This window comes from Zosterops lateralis (assembly GCF_965231275.1).
Source record: "Zosterops lateralis genome assembly, contig: HAP1_HAP1_SCAFFOLD_51, whole genome shotgun sequence".
NCBI classification, from domain to species: Eukaryota; Metazoa; Chordata; class Aves; order Passeriformes; family Zosteropidae; genus Zosterops; species Zosterops lateralis.
This window is the reverse complement of record NW_028154613.1, coordinates 523,541-538,252: the sequence shown is the minus strand read 5'-3', so window position 1 is coordinate 538,252 and position 14,712 is coordinate 523,541. Positions and strand designations below refer to the sequence as shown.

General features: G+C 42.7%; 1 protein-coding gene across 1 annotated transcript; it reads left to right on the top strand.

Moving 5' to 3' along the window:
• Positions 1 to 562: 562 nt before the first annotated feature.
• On the top strand, positions 563 to 8,006 carry LOC310923401 (uncharacterized protein; the record flags this gene model as incomplete). The annotated part of the gene is made up of 4 exons (XM_083885421.1): positions 563 to 1,058; positions 3,374 to 3,543; positions 4,071 to 4,398; positions 5,472 to 8,006. The coding sequence occupies 4 exons, from the start codon at positions 563 to 565 to the stop codon at positions 7,964 to 7,966; spliced, it is 3,489 nt and encodes a 1,162-aa protein (XP_083741547.1). The 3' UTR covers positions 7,967 to 8,006.
• Positions 8,007 to 14,712: the final 6,706 nt, after the last annotated feature.

Genomic DNA, 14,712 nt, shown 5'->3' with positions numbered 1-14,712 from the left:
ACTTGCATGTGAAGAGTTCTCACCATCTCTAAGTGTGGTGGTTGTTCCAATGGGTGAAAGGCTGTAGAATTTCAAACGTTTGTTTTGAAATAATACAATAAATTTTACAATGCAGCTGCTGTTCAGAAGTGTTTATTTTAAGAATATGAAGAATGTGTAAGAAACTGGAAGTATAAAAATTGTTCCACACCCCTTTGTCATAGATTGTATGTGGTGGACTTTGCTTAGTGTAATTGTGTGCAGTACCTGAAGCAGAGTTCAAAAGTCTCCACTGTTGTTAGATCTCAAGCTCCCAAGAAGCTGTGTTTCTCGACAAAAGGCTGGAAAAGAAAAAAAAGGTTCTAATTGTTTTTTGGGATAGATGGAGGGAGGGGGAGGTTACCAGTTTATTAATGTACTTTTTGAAAATAAGACTCCATTCTATTTAATGCAGAATGTTGGTAATGCTGTGGTTATTTGGTGTTGATTTTTTAAAATGTTTTTTTAAATGTCAAACTACATTTACTTTCTGTTCTTGTTGTGCTGAATTTAACCATAATTCTACATTTTAGATTTAGATATTATGGATAACCTTCACTTGCATGTCATAGCTGTGGTCCTTTACTTTAATCTTCCTGGATCAGTGGGAACCAAGTCACAGCGTATTCTTCCTGCTACACATCACCGTTCAGAGTGCCACTGGGATGGGCAGTTCTTACTGAATTGCTCTTTTACCAGAATATCTACTATTCCAGAAGATATATCAAAAACAGCAGTAACAGCTGATTTGAGTTACAGTAATATTAGAACTTTTGTGTGCTCTGATGGAAGAAATGAAGAGTGGATGCTAAAACACCTGAACCTCAGTAACAACCTGCTTTCCGAACTCACTTTAACTACTTGTACAAATTTACCCATTTTAGAAACTCTAAACCTCAATGGTAATGCCATCCACACCCTCACACTGGATATGCCTACACCTGCACACGGGTCTAAAAAGTACAGCATTGTTGATCGTCTCCTGCTTGCTTTGAAAGTACTGTCAGTTGAAAGAAATAATCTTAATACAGTTCTAAGAGGTAAGCATTTCAAAAATCTTTAAGGACTTGACTCCCAAGGGGTAGGTTGGTTTTGGATATAATTTCTATACCTTACTGAATCTAGAGTGTGACTTTCCCAATTTATTATGCTTAAGGTAAGGGAAAATTTCACTGGCAAATATAGAGGTAGAAGTAAATCAGTTGTTTGTTTACTTTATTAGGTTTTTTAATAGTCTTAGCAACTGTACTGTGTTAATAGTAGTCAAATATAACTGGAGCAGTATTCTTGCTTGTTGTATAGAAAGGAGAATAAGGATCTTTGGAAAAACATCAGCCTCCACATTCCAGTTGTGAACCTTAAAGGTCAAAAAAATTACAGACTATGAATTTCATACTACCCTTCAGAAGGAAATCAACACTATTAAATAAAACTTCCTGCAGTTTCAGTATTTCAGAGACAGGAAAATATATTTTGTTCATTCCAAACAATTTTGCTCAGTACCTTTAATACTCAATCACAGTGACACCTTGGTGTAACAGGAGAGGGCTGTAAGGTTTCAAGAGATTTTGAGAAAGGCTTTGCTGGTCACTGAACTATGCTGGGAGCTTAACCTTTATGCAGGGATGATTCATAGTGGCCAAATTATTTAAATGAAGCAGAAGCTACCAGATGAACAATGCTGTCCTATACAATATGTTGAATTTATTGATGTCTGATAACACCATCAGATTCATTAGAGTTTGAAAATACAGGACAAGTGATGACAAAAATACCACTTACCCCACAAAGTCACGCAAAGATGATAATATATTTTCCCCTACACAGGGTCATAAAAGTTCTGTTCTCCTTTTATGCTGTTAAATAATTCTCTGGCACAAAGAAAACCCATATCACTTAATGATTTTGTAGTGTTTGTACAGACAAGGTATCTATATAGACAGTATAAAAACCTTACATTATAAAATACATTGATGAAGATTTGATTTGGTTTTATAGATAAATATGACTGCCCATTAAAAGATGCCTTAGAAGGTCAGTCAGATGAATCCTCTTCTATAAGAGACTCAAATTTTTTAAGTTCAAATTGCTGTGCATGGTACCACCATACTTTAAGTTATACTTTAATCCTATATTCATTTAAATACATGTTCAAAACATTCTTCTTGTCCAGAATACTTCACTAAAATTCTGAGGTTTAAGCTCTGGAAAGAAAACACAAACAGCAGTTCTACAGCAGAGGTTTCCCACAGAGAAACCCTTCTCCCAGCTCCCCAGGAGTGAGGCTGCTGCCATACCAGTGTATATTTTTGGCACAAGCTTAAATTCAGGGAAGTAGCCACAGTACAATTCCTCACACAGGTGCAGTGATGAATTTATGAACTTACAGAACTTCTGTATGCCTTTCCTATCACCCACCTCTAGTTTTATACCAGGAATGAATCATTCCCTCTGCTTTTCACAATAAACCCGAAGATCAATTACTCTGCAAACAGAGCTGCTGGCTGAGAAAAGCTAGTTCTGGTAAACAAGGTGACACCAAGGGCAAAATTGTTAAGAAGTAGCAGCTTCTCAACAATGCCCAAAAATCACTTTAGAGTGACACTGTGGTGCTGAACACTCATCATCAGTGGGAATGCTGAGTGTTCAAATGTCTGCCTCTCCCTTGGGCCTTGCAGGCTGGAGCTTCAGGGCTGCCTTCACAGCACCTCAGAAAAATGAGGTGTCTCCAGCTACCAAGTGTTCTGATGTAACGTGGATGTTATTGTAACTAGGATACACTGAAGATTATACTGCCATGCTTCATAATTCACAGGCAGACGGGCACAAGCAACAACATGGTTTTGTTTTCATTTCTTTTACATCCTAAGAATGTAGTTCAAATAATTCCACAGATGAAAAACTCCCATGAAACCACCCATGCAAATGGATAGGAGATACTGTATCACCTTTTTCATCTTTATCTTTTACTTACAATTAACATATTAGGAACTTGTCAACTCAATATATTTTACCCTTTTCACATTCCTTTCCTACCTCTAGTTCTCCAGAGAAGCTTGCGCAAAGTACGGAGATCAAAATAATTTTGATAGCACAAAGAAATGCTAGTGCTTTTATGAAAGTGTCAGTTTTTAAGACATTCATTAACGGAATATTTTAATGTGCTAGCTGTTGATTCTATGCAGCTTTTAGAATGGGACAACCACTGATCAGGAAAGGCATAACACAAAGGCTGCAGCTACTCATTGCAATAGTGGAATGGAAGGAATTTTGTTGCAAAGCATTTTATAAAGACACTTGATGCAGTTGGGAAAACAAGACTATAAAATGTAAAATAGGTTTTTTTTCTTCCTAGGACTAGGCCTCCTGCAGTCTTTACAAACTGTCCATATGTCATCCAATGCCATACAACATATTGACCCAAAAGATTTTCAAAACCGTTCACAGCTGAAGGACATTGACCTGCGAAACAACAAGATAACTAAAATTCATCCAGATGCCTTCAGAGATCTCAACAAATTACAGGTTGTAAAGCAATACAACTGTTAGAATATTTTATTTTAATCATTAAAGATATTATTTACCAACTATTAAGCATGATTATATGATTCTTATTATAATACTAGTGTATAAATAAAAAACTAGAGCAAATGGTGAAAATATTTTTTTATATTTGCTTTTTACATGTAGGAAAACACATGCTAAAATGTACAAGATACAGCCATAAATTCACAATTTCTCTATGCCACAAACCAATCTATAACTGCCTTAAACACATACATGTCCCCTTCTACCTCCATCCCTTCCATGGCAAGAGCCCTGCAGCTCCCTATTCACACAAAGGTAAGTCTACAATGGGAGAATTCTAAACACCACAATTTAAACTTTTCATCTACATTAAAAAGCTTAGATCAACATTATTGAAATCCTAAGCAGATGTATTGTTCATAGAACTACAGAAGTGCTTGTACACTAAAACACTGTTGTAAGATGTTGGAATAAGGATTCCATTGTGAGCCTTATCAAATTAATTCTGAATTATTTCCAAATAGGTTTTGGATCTCCGTGGAAATGCTCTGACAATCCCTCTACCACAGACACTACTCAGTTTGAACTTTTTTCAACTTGAAGTGTATTTGTCAAAGAATGCCTGGATATTTAACTGCAGGCTAAATGCTTTTAAACATTTATTTCATTTTGTCTTTGACTCCACAAGGAAAAAATGGAGCCTTTCATACAATAAGTCTGCCAACAACTCCCAGAAACCTCTGCTGTATCTTTCAAGTTTCCATTTAAACTGCAGGGACGAAGTTTTGGTCAAAAGGGCCACAGTCCCAAAAGGGACATCAGTGCTGACCTGTAACTTGGACAACATAAGAGGTATGTATATCAGGCACTCCATCCAAATGCTGCTAAAATCCAAATGAATGCAGAATAGTCAAATAAATCTGTTTTTTAAAAGTATGTTTCTAAAGACACTGTTTAAAAATTACTAAGTAACAGTTTAACATGCAAAAATATTTCATAAGAAAGTAGTATTCTGCTTAGAATATTTTAAAGTTAGGTTTACTGACTCTTGATCTCCTTCCTTACATCAAAGGAGGAAGTGATGCCAATTAATATACAAGTAAGTTTCAGTAAGTAATGCATTGCAAACGTATTGGTTCATTTTGGACTGAACAAAGGGCCAAATAATGGGATGGCACTTCTGAAGCATGTAGAAAACCAAGAAGGATGCAACAGTTTACAGTGTTCAGCTAGAGCAAAAATAAAATGAAAGTTTATTTGCAGAGAAAAAAGATTTCTATTTCTTCTAAAAACATACAGCTACCGTAGCACACACTTCGCTTACATTTAAAATTAATAGAGATCATTGAGGGTATAAGTAACAAAACCTATAGAGCCAAGATTTACCACACAGATTGAAAACTAAGACCAAACTTAGACCAGAAGGTGTATTTGTCACGAGCCATAAGGCAAAATGGTTTAACTTTAAAGGGCTAATAGCACTTGGAGGTGGTAAGGCTTTCCCCTGGGAATACTTCATCCCCAAAAGAAAATATCAGAAATGCCACCTGCTTTGTCTGTTTACAAAAAGAGTCACAAAAACCTGGATAAACATCAGCACACTGGACTGCAGCAAAACTTAGCTGGGAACAAAAGCTGTTCCAAAGACAAAGCCAAAAATACAAATTGTAAAGTCTGCAATTAAGACCCCGTATGTAGTGTGTTTTTAGATGGCAGGCAGTGGGCACAGGCCCGCGATACGGTTTAACAGGCTTTGTACCATGTCAAATTATTCGGGATGGATAAAAGGAAAATGGGGTTTATAATAAACGGTTAAAATTATGAGAGATAGTCCAGTGTACATTCTTAAAAACATCACTGGACCCTGCAAACCAAGTATACTATGCTTTTAACAAAGACTGAGTTTGTATTTTCTTTCATTTCAGGCAATGGAATCTCTTGGTGGACACCTAAGGGCAGAATTTCAAAAAATCAGAGTCTTCCTCATATGACACTGGATAAAATGAATAATTTAGTGATACACAATGCTGAGAAAACTGCTGAAGGATTATATTTGTGTCTTTTCAATACAAGAAAAGAGAAGTATCTCATTTACAGTATAGAGGTGAACGAAGAAGTTTCAGCATTGTTGGTTAGAAAAGCCAGGGACACTAACACTGGTTTTAGGCAGAACGAAACACAGCCAAACTTTGCACTGGCTGTCTCCCTCTCTGTGGTCATTACATTTCTTTGTGCTTTTTGTCTGGGTGCTTTTGCTAGACCCTACCTGGAAAGACTTTGGAGACTCATGCGCAGGAACAAAAATTCAGGTTCAGAACAGACATATTCTAATCAGGCTTTTTCAGATGAAACCTTGAGCAGAGAGCCTTCTGCAAGCAAGCCAACAAATACACAGCATAATACATTGTTTTGTGATGAGCATTCTTTAAGAAACACACAGATTTTTCCTACAGAAACTTCTACTGTGTATCAAAATTTTTCTGGCAATGGTGTACATTCACCAAATCCCAAAGCAGAGTACCAGAAACCAAGCAATACTGAGATCAACATGAAGAAAATACCAGTGTTTCCAAAAGTCCAAACTAGTATAGACAGTAATGAAAGTACAGATATTTATGATACTGGACTATTTTTTTTAAGGACAGATTACCGGAACAGCAATGCACAAACACCAAACAGGAAAGTAAGAAACAACTCTGGTCTGCTGCAGTCTGAGATCACAAAAGCTACACCAAGTGCTCCAGAAAGAAAAGGTATTGTTTCACATAATGAACCCAGGCACACGAGAAAATTTAGGCAGGGAATGCAAAGCCGTGAAGAACAACTTGGTCTAAATGGCAACAAAAGTATACCTAGTGATATTGTACATTTTATTTCACCCAGTAGCTCCAGAAGAGATGCAGATATTGAGAATTTAAGCATCTATGAAATAATAGAAAACTCTCCCCTTACAAAGCATGACTGTAAAACGATATATTCAGACGAAAAAAATGCTTCAGCTGATGTATTTGGTGACAGCTCTTCAGCTGAAGGGATTCCATTCACAATGAGTGACTGTAGTTCTTTAGCAGACTTTGAACTGGAACAGCCTGATGTTAGTGACAACCTGCCAGTCTATCAGTCATCACTAGATGAAACGAATACAGACAGTGGAACTGAGAAGTTCGCAACACCGCCAGAGTCTCCAACCATTACTGCTGAACTTCAGCAGATTTGGAAAAATCAAGAAGAGAACAGTGCCTATTATTTTGAAACCACTATTAATTATGGATCAGACACCACCATGTATGAAACAGCATCCCCTGATTCTGATAAATGCAGTGGTCACATAAGTGTGTCAGATCCAGATACAGTCAGTTCTTCAAGTCAAGAAATTCCAGATACATTTGATTATTTTACTAATGCAGAGTCAACAGCACAAAACTCTATTTCTGATTCTCTCTACTGTCAAAGTACAGATTTTGGTAACACGGTACTTAAGTTAAAACATTTTCCCACATATGACACAGAGAAAACTTCTGAAGAGGATGGACTGCAGCTGTCTCTGCTTCCCAGAGAACCACAGCATTCCCTCAGCTTCAGTCACACGGAACAGAAAGACAATGCACCAGCAGGAAGTACAGAAGACAATGCACCAGCAGGAAGTACAGATGAGGACATAGCCAGGAAGTCCCCTGAAAAGAATGATGGCGAAGCAGACATTACATTAAGAAGAAACATGAGTACATCTGAGGACAGTGGCTTTATTTTTGCTCCTATTGATACTGGCTTGAATGAAGTTGTAAAAGAACCATCACCGCTACATTCCAGCAAAGAATCATCTCTTCAATTGCTACCTGAACACACATTTGAAAAACATTTCATGTTTGTTACAAAGCAAGATGACTTGCTACCACAGGTGAAGCAGGCTTGTGCAGATAAAATGCAAGGAGGTTCTGATGAGAAAAATTCTGATGGATTCACAGAATTACAGGATACCAGCAGCTGCAGTCTGCCTGATGAAATGCAGACTTGTAATCCTACGGCAGATCTGCTTCATCTTTGTAATTCTTCAGAATTCACAACAGATGATCACTTCCAACTGGATCAGAGTGATGATGAGGATACATATTCGTTCACAATCCCACAAGGTGTCTTCAATGAAAGTACACCATACAGTTCATGTTCCTTCCCACAAAAGCCTACAGGAAATACAATCTCTGAAAGCACTGATTCCAGCAAGATGAAGGATCATACTACTTTGACAGAACTGGAGAACCATTCTGATACAACTGTAGAACACATCCAAAATTCCAGTGAAAATCTCAACCAAAGAAGTCAGACAGATTCAGGACAGGAACAGTTTTTTGTTAAGAAGAAAAGAGCATTTGATGGATTTGCTAATATTTTGCAAAGCAGAAGAACAAACTTCAATAGTTGAAACACAAAATGGTAATACTAAGCTCCCACAGTGTTTATGTCATTACAGCAGGTGCAAACATTATTTTGTTTTGAAGTGAAATTACTTCTGTTTAGAAGGGTACTCGTAAAAAACCCAATAACAGACTTTATAAAAAGCTACTCTAGAATATTAATAAAGCTGTTGCTGAATTATATTTACTTTCTCATTATTGGTAGTTGATACTAATATATCACTTCCCTTGGAATTTTCTTCAGATACTCACTCTTTTGTCCTTTTGTCTAAAATAAATGCAAATGGAAATATACATTATATGCTATTGTGTTTTCTTATGGGACTCAACCTATACAGTGAAATGGTACATACTACTGTCTCCTGCTTTTTGAGACAGATTTGTGGATTGTCTCTGAATTCCCAGTGTTGCAAAGATAAATAAAGTCCAATAAGTATTCAATTACATTTCAAAAATTTCTTTTTAATCTGGCAGAAGAGAGAAAACCACCTTTCTCAAAGAAACAGAATAGAATTCAATTCTTGCAGAAACATCAGTTATAGAAATGTAGCTATAATGAGACATCACCCAAAGTTTGCAGATGTGGTGACATAGGCAGGGTAATTAAAAAAAAAAAGACAAAGGATCCTATACCCACTTGAGAATTTTACTTAAGAGAGGAAAATCAAGAGCAGTTCAAAACTGCTATTTTAGAACATCAGTAGCCAAAAGATAGCAAATGTATGTTCCCTCCATTATCCAATAGAGAGCAAAGGTTGGCCTTGCCTTTCCTTTTACCATTATTGTATTTATAGAAACATTTTGTATTGTCCTTTACAGAAGTTGCCATTTTGAGTTCCAACTGGTGACTTCTGTAGGGAAAATTAAGGAGCTTCGGCCTCCCTAATTTTTTTCCTACATGCTCTAGCAGCCCCCTTAAATACTTCCCGAGGGACCTGGCCCTCCTTCCAAAGATGATAATTCCTCTTTTTATTCCTGAGTTCATCCAAAAGCTCTTTGCCCATCCAGGCTGGGCATTTGCCTTGTCGACTCATCTTTTGACACACAGGGACAGTCTGTTCCTGTGCCCTCAAAAACTCTGTTTTGAAGAACACCCACCTTTCCTGGACTCCTTTGTTTTTAAGGGCTGCTTCCCAAGGAACTCTCTGAATAAATCTCCTAAATAGGCCAAAGTCTGCCCTCTGGAAGTCCAGTGTAAGAGTCCTATTGGTGTACCTCCTGATTTCACCAAATATGGAGAACTCTGTAATTTCATGATCACTCTGCCCCAGTTGTCCTCCAACCACCACATCTCCCACCAGCCCATCTCTATTTGTGAACAACAGATCCAACATAGTCTCTCCCCTGGTGGGCTCACCTACCAACTGTGACAAAAAAATATCATCCATGCACTCTAAAAATTTCCTGGACTGCCTCATTTCTGCTGTATTAAGTTCCCAGCAGATGTCTGGCAGGTTGAAGTCACCTACAAGAACAAGGGCTGGTGATCCTGAAACATTCTCCAGCTGCTGATAGAATAAGTTGTCCATCTCTTCCTCCTGGTTGGGTGGATGATAACAGACTCCCAGTAGGATGTCAGCCTTGTTGGCTCTCCCCTTAATTCTCACCCATAGCCATTCAACTGAATCTTCATTTATTTCAATACCTATTGCATAAAAAACTTCTTAATATAAAGGGCCACCCTCCACCTCTTCTCCCTTTCCTGTCTCTTCTGAAGAGCCTGTAGCCATGGAGTGCAGTGCTCCAGCTGTGTGAGTCATCCCACCACGTTTCTGTGATGGTGACTACATCACAGCTTTGCTGTTGCCCCATGACCTCCAGCTCCTCCTGTTTGTTACCCATGCTACGTGCATTGGTGTACATGCCCTTCAGCTGGGCTACTGATTTCAGCCCTAACTCAGGCTTAGCACCCTTGGGTCTGCTTCCAGGCAGCCCAGCTGCATCCCCTTCCCCCTTCAAACCTAGTTTAAAGCCCTGTCAATGAGGTCAGCCAGCTCCTGAGCTAAGAACCTTCTACCCTTAACAGAGAAGGAACCATGAGGTCGAGCACTCCCTGAATTCACAGCCCCCCACCCCTGGGATCATCACCCCCCATCCCACAGGTGACCAGGGAGGGGGAGCTGGGCCCAGATATCCTGGGGGGTCCCTGGGTTGGGTTTTTTTTGGGGGGGATATCTGGAGAATGAAGAACTCCAAATCTGAGTAGAAAATGCCCCTTGGGGGGACATTGTGGGGTCCCAGTGGCAGCTGCTGGCAGAGGCAGCCTGGAGGAGCAGAGCCCTGTGTCCCCCAGGAGCCCAAAGTGGGGAGCCCAGAGAGGGGGGAGTGCCGCGATTGGTGGGACCCTCAAGAGCCTGGAGAGGGGCAGGGGGGACTCCTTGGACCCCCTGCACCCCAAGGCAGAGAATGAGGGGAGAAGGGACTTTGGGATCCCAAAAAGCTCCAGCATCCCTGTGAGGAGTTGGAAAAAGGGGGGAACTTCTCATATTCCTGGGAGTCCCAGCAGACTGGGGAGGGCAGGAACCGAGTAGACGGGGACCCCCACTTCAACTGTGACCCCCAGCAGCGGGGACAAGGAGGAACCCCTGAACACCAAAGGGAAGAGAGCAGAGACAGGGGAACTGCTGGGAGGCATTTTCAGGGCTGAATGTTGATGTTTGGGAGGTTTTTCTGGACCCCAGATGGGCAGTGACCTCTAGAGATGGACTTGGGCAAAACCTTAAACTGAACATGCTCATCCCTTGTTTTCACCCCAAATCAGGACCTCCCATTCCAAAACATTGGCCAGGTGGAGGAGGAGGCTGCAAGGAAGAGGAAAATGTCCCAGATATCCAGGCAGGTGAGGAGGAAGCCAGTGCCCCTTTCCCCCTCTCTCCTGCTCCATCTCCCAGCCCAGCACGGCCCCCGGCTGCAGGACAACCCCACTGCCAACACCGTCCTGCTGGGGATGGACTGGGGGGATTGTCCTTCCCCTTCCCTCTGGCATGGAGGAAAATACCATCCTCTCCTTGTCCTTCCTCCCCAGACAAGAAGCTGAGGATGGAGACCCGGGAGGACAAATCCCCACAGCAGAACCTTATGGAAGAGGCTTTTTTGAGCGGCTCCACAGCACAGGAATCCAACAAGGAGGAAAAGCCCAGAGATCCCACAGGAGGAGGGGCTCCAAACCCATCCCAGGGTGCTCTGAGGAGGAAAGACCCAACCTGTGCCAGGAAGGTGGCTGGAGATCGAGCCAGAGCTTGGAGCTGGTGGCCTCTGAGCAGCTTGATGATGGGGAGAAGCCCCACAAGTGCTTGGAGTGTGGGAAGAGCTTCAGCCGGAGAGACCACCTGATCAGACACCAGAGGATCCACACTGGGGAGAGGCCCTACGAGTGTCCCCAGTGTAGGAAGAGGTTTCAGACCAGCACCCATCTCCTCAGGCACCAGCGCATTCACACAGATGAGAGGCCCTTCCACTGCCCCGACTGCAGGAAGGGCTTCAAGTCCAACTCCCACCTCGTCACCCACCGGCGCATCCACACTGGGGAGAGGCCCCACGAGTGTGGGGAATGTGGGATGAGCTTCAGCCTGAGATCCAGCCTGATCCGCCACCAGAGGATCCACACCAGGGATCAGCCCTACCGGTGTGAGCAGTGTGGGAAGAGCTTCAGCGATAGATCCACCTTGATCCACCACCAGAACACCCACGCTGAGGAAAGGCCATACAAGTGTGGGGAATGTGGGAAGGGCTTCAGCTGGAGGTCCAAACTGATCATCCACCAAATGAACCACACAGGGGAGCGTCCCTTCGAGTGTTCTGAGTGTGGGAAGAGGTTTCACACTAGCTCAGCTCTCCTCCGGCACCAGCGGATTCACACAGAGGAGAGGCCCTTCCGCTGCCCCGACTGCAGGAAGGGCTTCAAGCAAAACTCCCACCTCATCCGGCACTGGCACATCCACACTGGGGAGAGGCCCCACGAGTGTCCCCAGTGTGGGAAGAGCTTCTCAGACTGCTCTAACTTGACAAGACACCAACGGAGGCATCGGTAAGGGAAGCCCTGTGAGTGCCCTGATTGTGAGAAGAGGACGAGTGAGTCTCCAGCCTCATCCCCCAAAAGATGGCCCACATTGGGAAAAGCCCTGGTGACCCACAAACACTGTGAGCCACACTGGGAAGACACCTGCCCTTTTCCCTGCCCCTGGCAATGATGTGAGGTGAGAATGAAGAATGTGAGGGTCTGGCCATGGCCCTGTCATTGTCTTTGATCCCATATCAGGTCATTTGCAGGGCAGGAAAGGGGCTCTCTCTTTTCCCCAAGGAGAAGGGTGTCCTTCCCACGCAGGATAAAATACATTGCTGGGTGAGACAGTTGGTAATTGGTTGTAATTTCCCTGTATATAGTTTGTCTTATCCCTTTTGTTATCCCTGTTGTTTCTGTTCCTGTTTGTTGTTTATCCTGTTGCTGTTGCCAGTAAATTGTTCTTATCCCAGCCTGGGGGCTTTGCCTTTTGTACTTTCAGTGGGAGGCTGGAGGACAGCCAGGGGTGGCACAGTTTTAGCGGGAGCAGGAAATTGGGGAATCCCATTCCTAAAGCCCGTCCCAGGGAAACCGAGCATCACAGCTGGTGCCAGCCCTGGCTGCCCTGGCAACAGCCTTAGGAGCGGGTCCCTGGCTGGGGGCTGTGGGAACCTCTTCCCTCTGGGGCCCAGGGACAGGACTGCAGGGAACGGCTGGAGCTGCTGCCACTCTCTGCTCCAAGTGCCTCCTTCCAGCCGGGCTCTGGGGCTGCTGAGGCTGCTCTGGGCTCTGCCAGGGCTCTGCTGGGGCTCAGCTCTCGGCCACGCTGGGCCTGCTGCCCATCACATTGCTCCAGGTACCTGAATCACACCGGGAAAGAAGGGAAACTTGTAAGGGAGTTGAGATTCAATAGTTTTTATTCAAAAAATCCTAACTAGCCAACAGAAAGCTGTTCTCAAGTGCTGCATCTCCTCTGCACCTACGTGTCCTGTCTCCTCCGGGCCAGCTCTTGCTCTCCAGTTGCTCCTCGCAGGCCACAAGGAGTCAGCAAACACCCTGTGTAGGCACCATGTGCAGGTTTTAAATGCCGAGTTCAATTTCTCTTCGACTTGCGCTAGTTGATTTGGTGGTAGAATTAACCCTTCCTCAAAAAATAACCCTTGCTTGCCCATTTTTAAAACACATAGTTTGAATTTGCTTTATTGTGTACATGTTATATTAACTTGAAAAATTTTTTGAGGAGAAAAACACATTTACTTTTTTTATGTCTTCTAGTTTTCATAAGAAAATCTGGCTGGCTTTGTTTTGTTCTGGTACTGCAGGCGTCAGACCCATTTTTTGCAGTCAAATTGAAGATGTATTTCATGGCATAGAATAGACAAATCTACCACAGAGAATGAAGGGTAACAGGTTAAAATTAATCTTATTTGGATTATTACTTGTGGTCCTTATAAAAACCCTTTCCAAGGGCTGGGTTTTCAAGCTAGAGGATGAAGTACAGTGAGTTTCTCTGGATAATGCTGGAGCCCATCTGAGCAGATGGAGAAATGGGCCAGAATCCAGAATTCGTGAGTGTGAATTTGGGCTCCAGGCCTTGGCCCAAAGGAGAGACAGGATGTCCCCTGCAATGTCTGCATGGAGCAGACAGAACAGATGGGGAAGTGTCTGCAGGGCCCCTGGGAGGGAATCTTGGGGTTCCTGTCAGCAGGATCCTTTTGTAGCGTCAGCCTGGGGTGGGCAGCACTTCCATCTGCAGCTTCCATGTGCTGCTCCAGCAGCTGCTGCTGGGGACCCTGAGGGAAGAGGCCCCAGGAGGGATGGAAATGCTGCAGGGACAGCCCCAGCCAGGGCCAGGAATGAGTTTTGCCTTCCTGGCTGGTGCAATGAGGCTCCTTTGGTGCAAGAGGAGGCAAAGATAAAGTCAAGTTCAACAGTTCAAGGAAAAATGTTGAAAATTGGAAGCCACTAAAAATGCCACACACATTCATCTGTTAGCTCTTCAGTGTCAGTCCTTGTGAAAAGCCTTTCCAGTTTTCTTTTGGATTCCAGGGCCCACAGCTGGGCTTCAGAGTTCAACTACTAATTGGTTTTTTCCAGGTTTTTAAACAGAGTTTAATGGGGCATCTCTTGTCATTTTTTCTGCTCTCCAGACCTTGAAAAAGATTCTGTGCTCCTGTGAGGCACATCTGGAGGGGTGGTTGGCAACCATGGAATCCTCTGGGAAAGCACTTGATTGACTTCAGGGCAGGGCTGGAGAGCTCAGCCTGAGGACAGAACTGTTCCAGATGCCTCTGTCCATGTCCAGCTCCTTACAGCTGAGTCCCTGAACACACACGGTGGTTTATAGGCATTTATTTTCCCCTCCTGTTCACTTGGAGGTGATTTTGGGATCCTTTAGGGGAACATCTGACCAGCCCCTGTCCCCATTCCATTTTATTCTCTCCACTTTGGCGTTGGCCTGGTGGGTTTGACATGGAAATTGATAGTGTCTCCCCGTTCTTCCCTCCACCCCTCAATTGTGACTTGTATTAAATACTGCAAATGGCCTCATTTATCTGCTGAAGAAGATGTGATGTGGAGAAAGTTAATAGGATTTTGTCTTCATGAACTTGTGATGGTAAAGAAAAATGAGGTTGTCATTTTGGTGTGGTGCTGGGTGTTGGGATTTGGGAGTTTATTTCTTGTTCTTGTTCTTATTATTCATTAGTATTACCTTTCATTGGTAAAACCTTTAAATCTTAGACATTATTAACA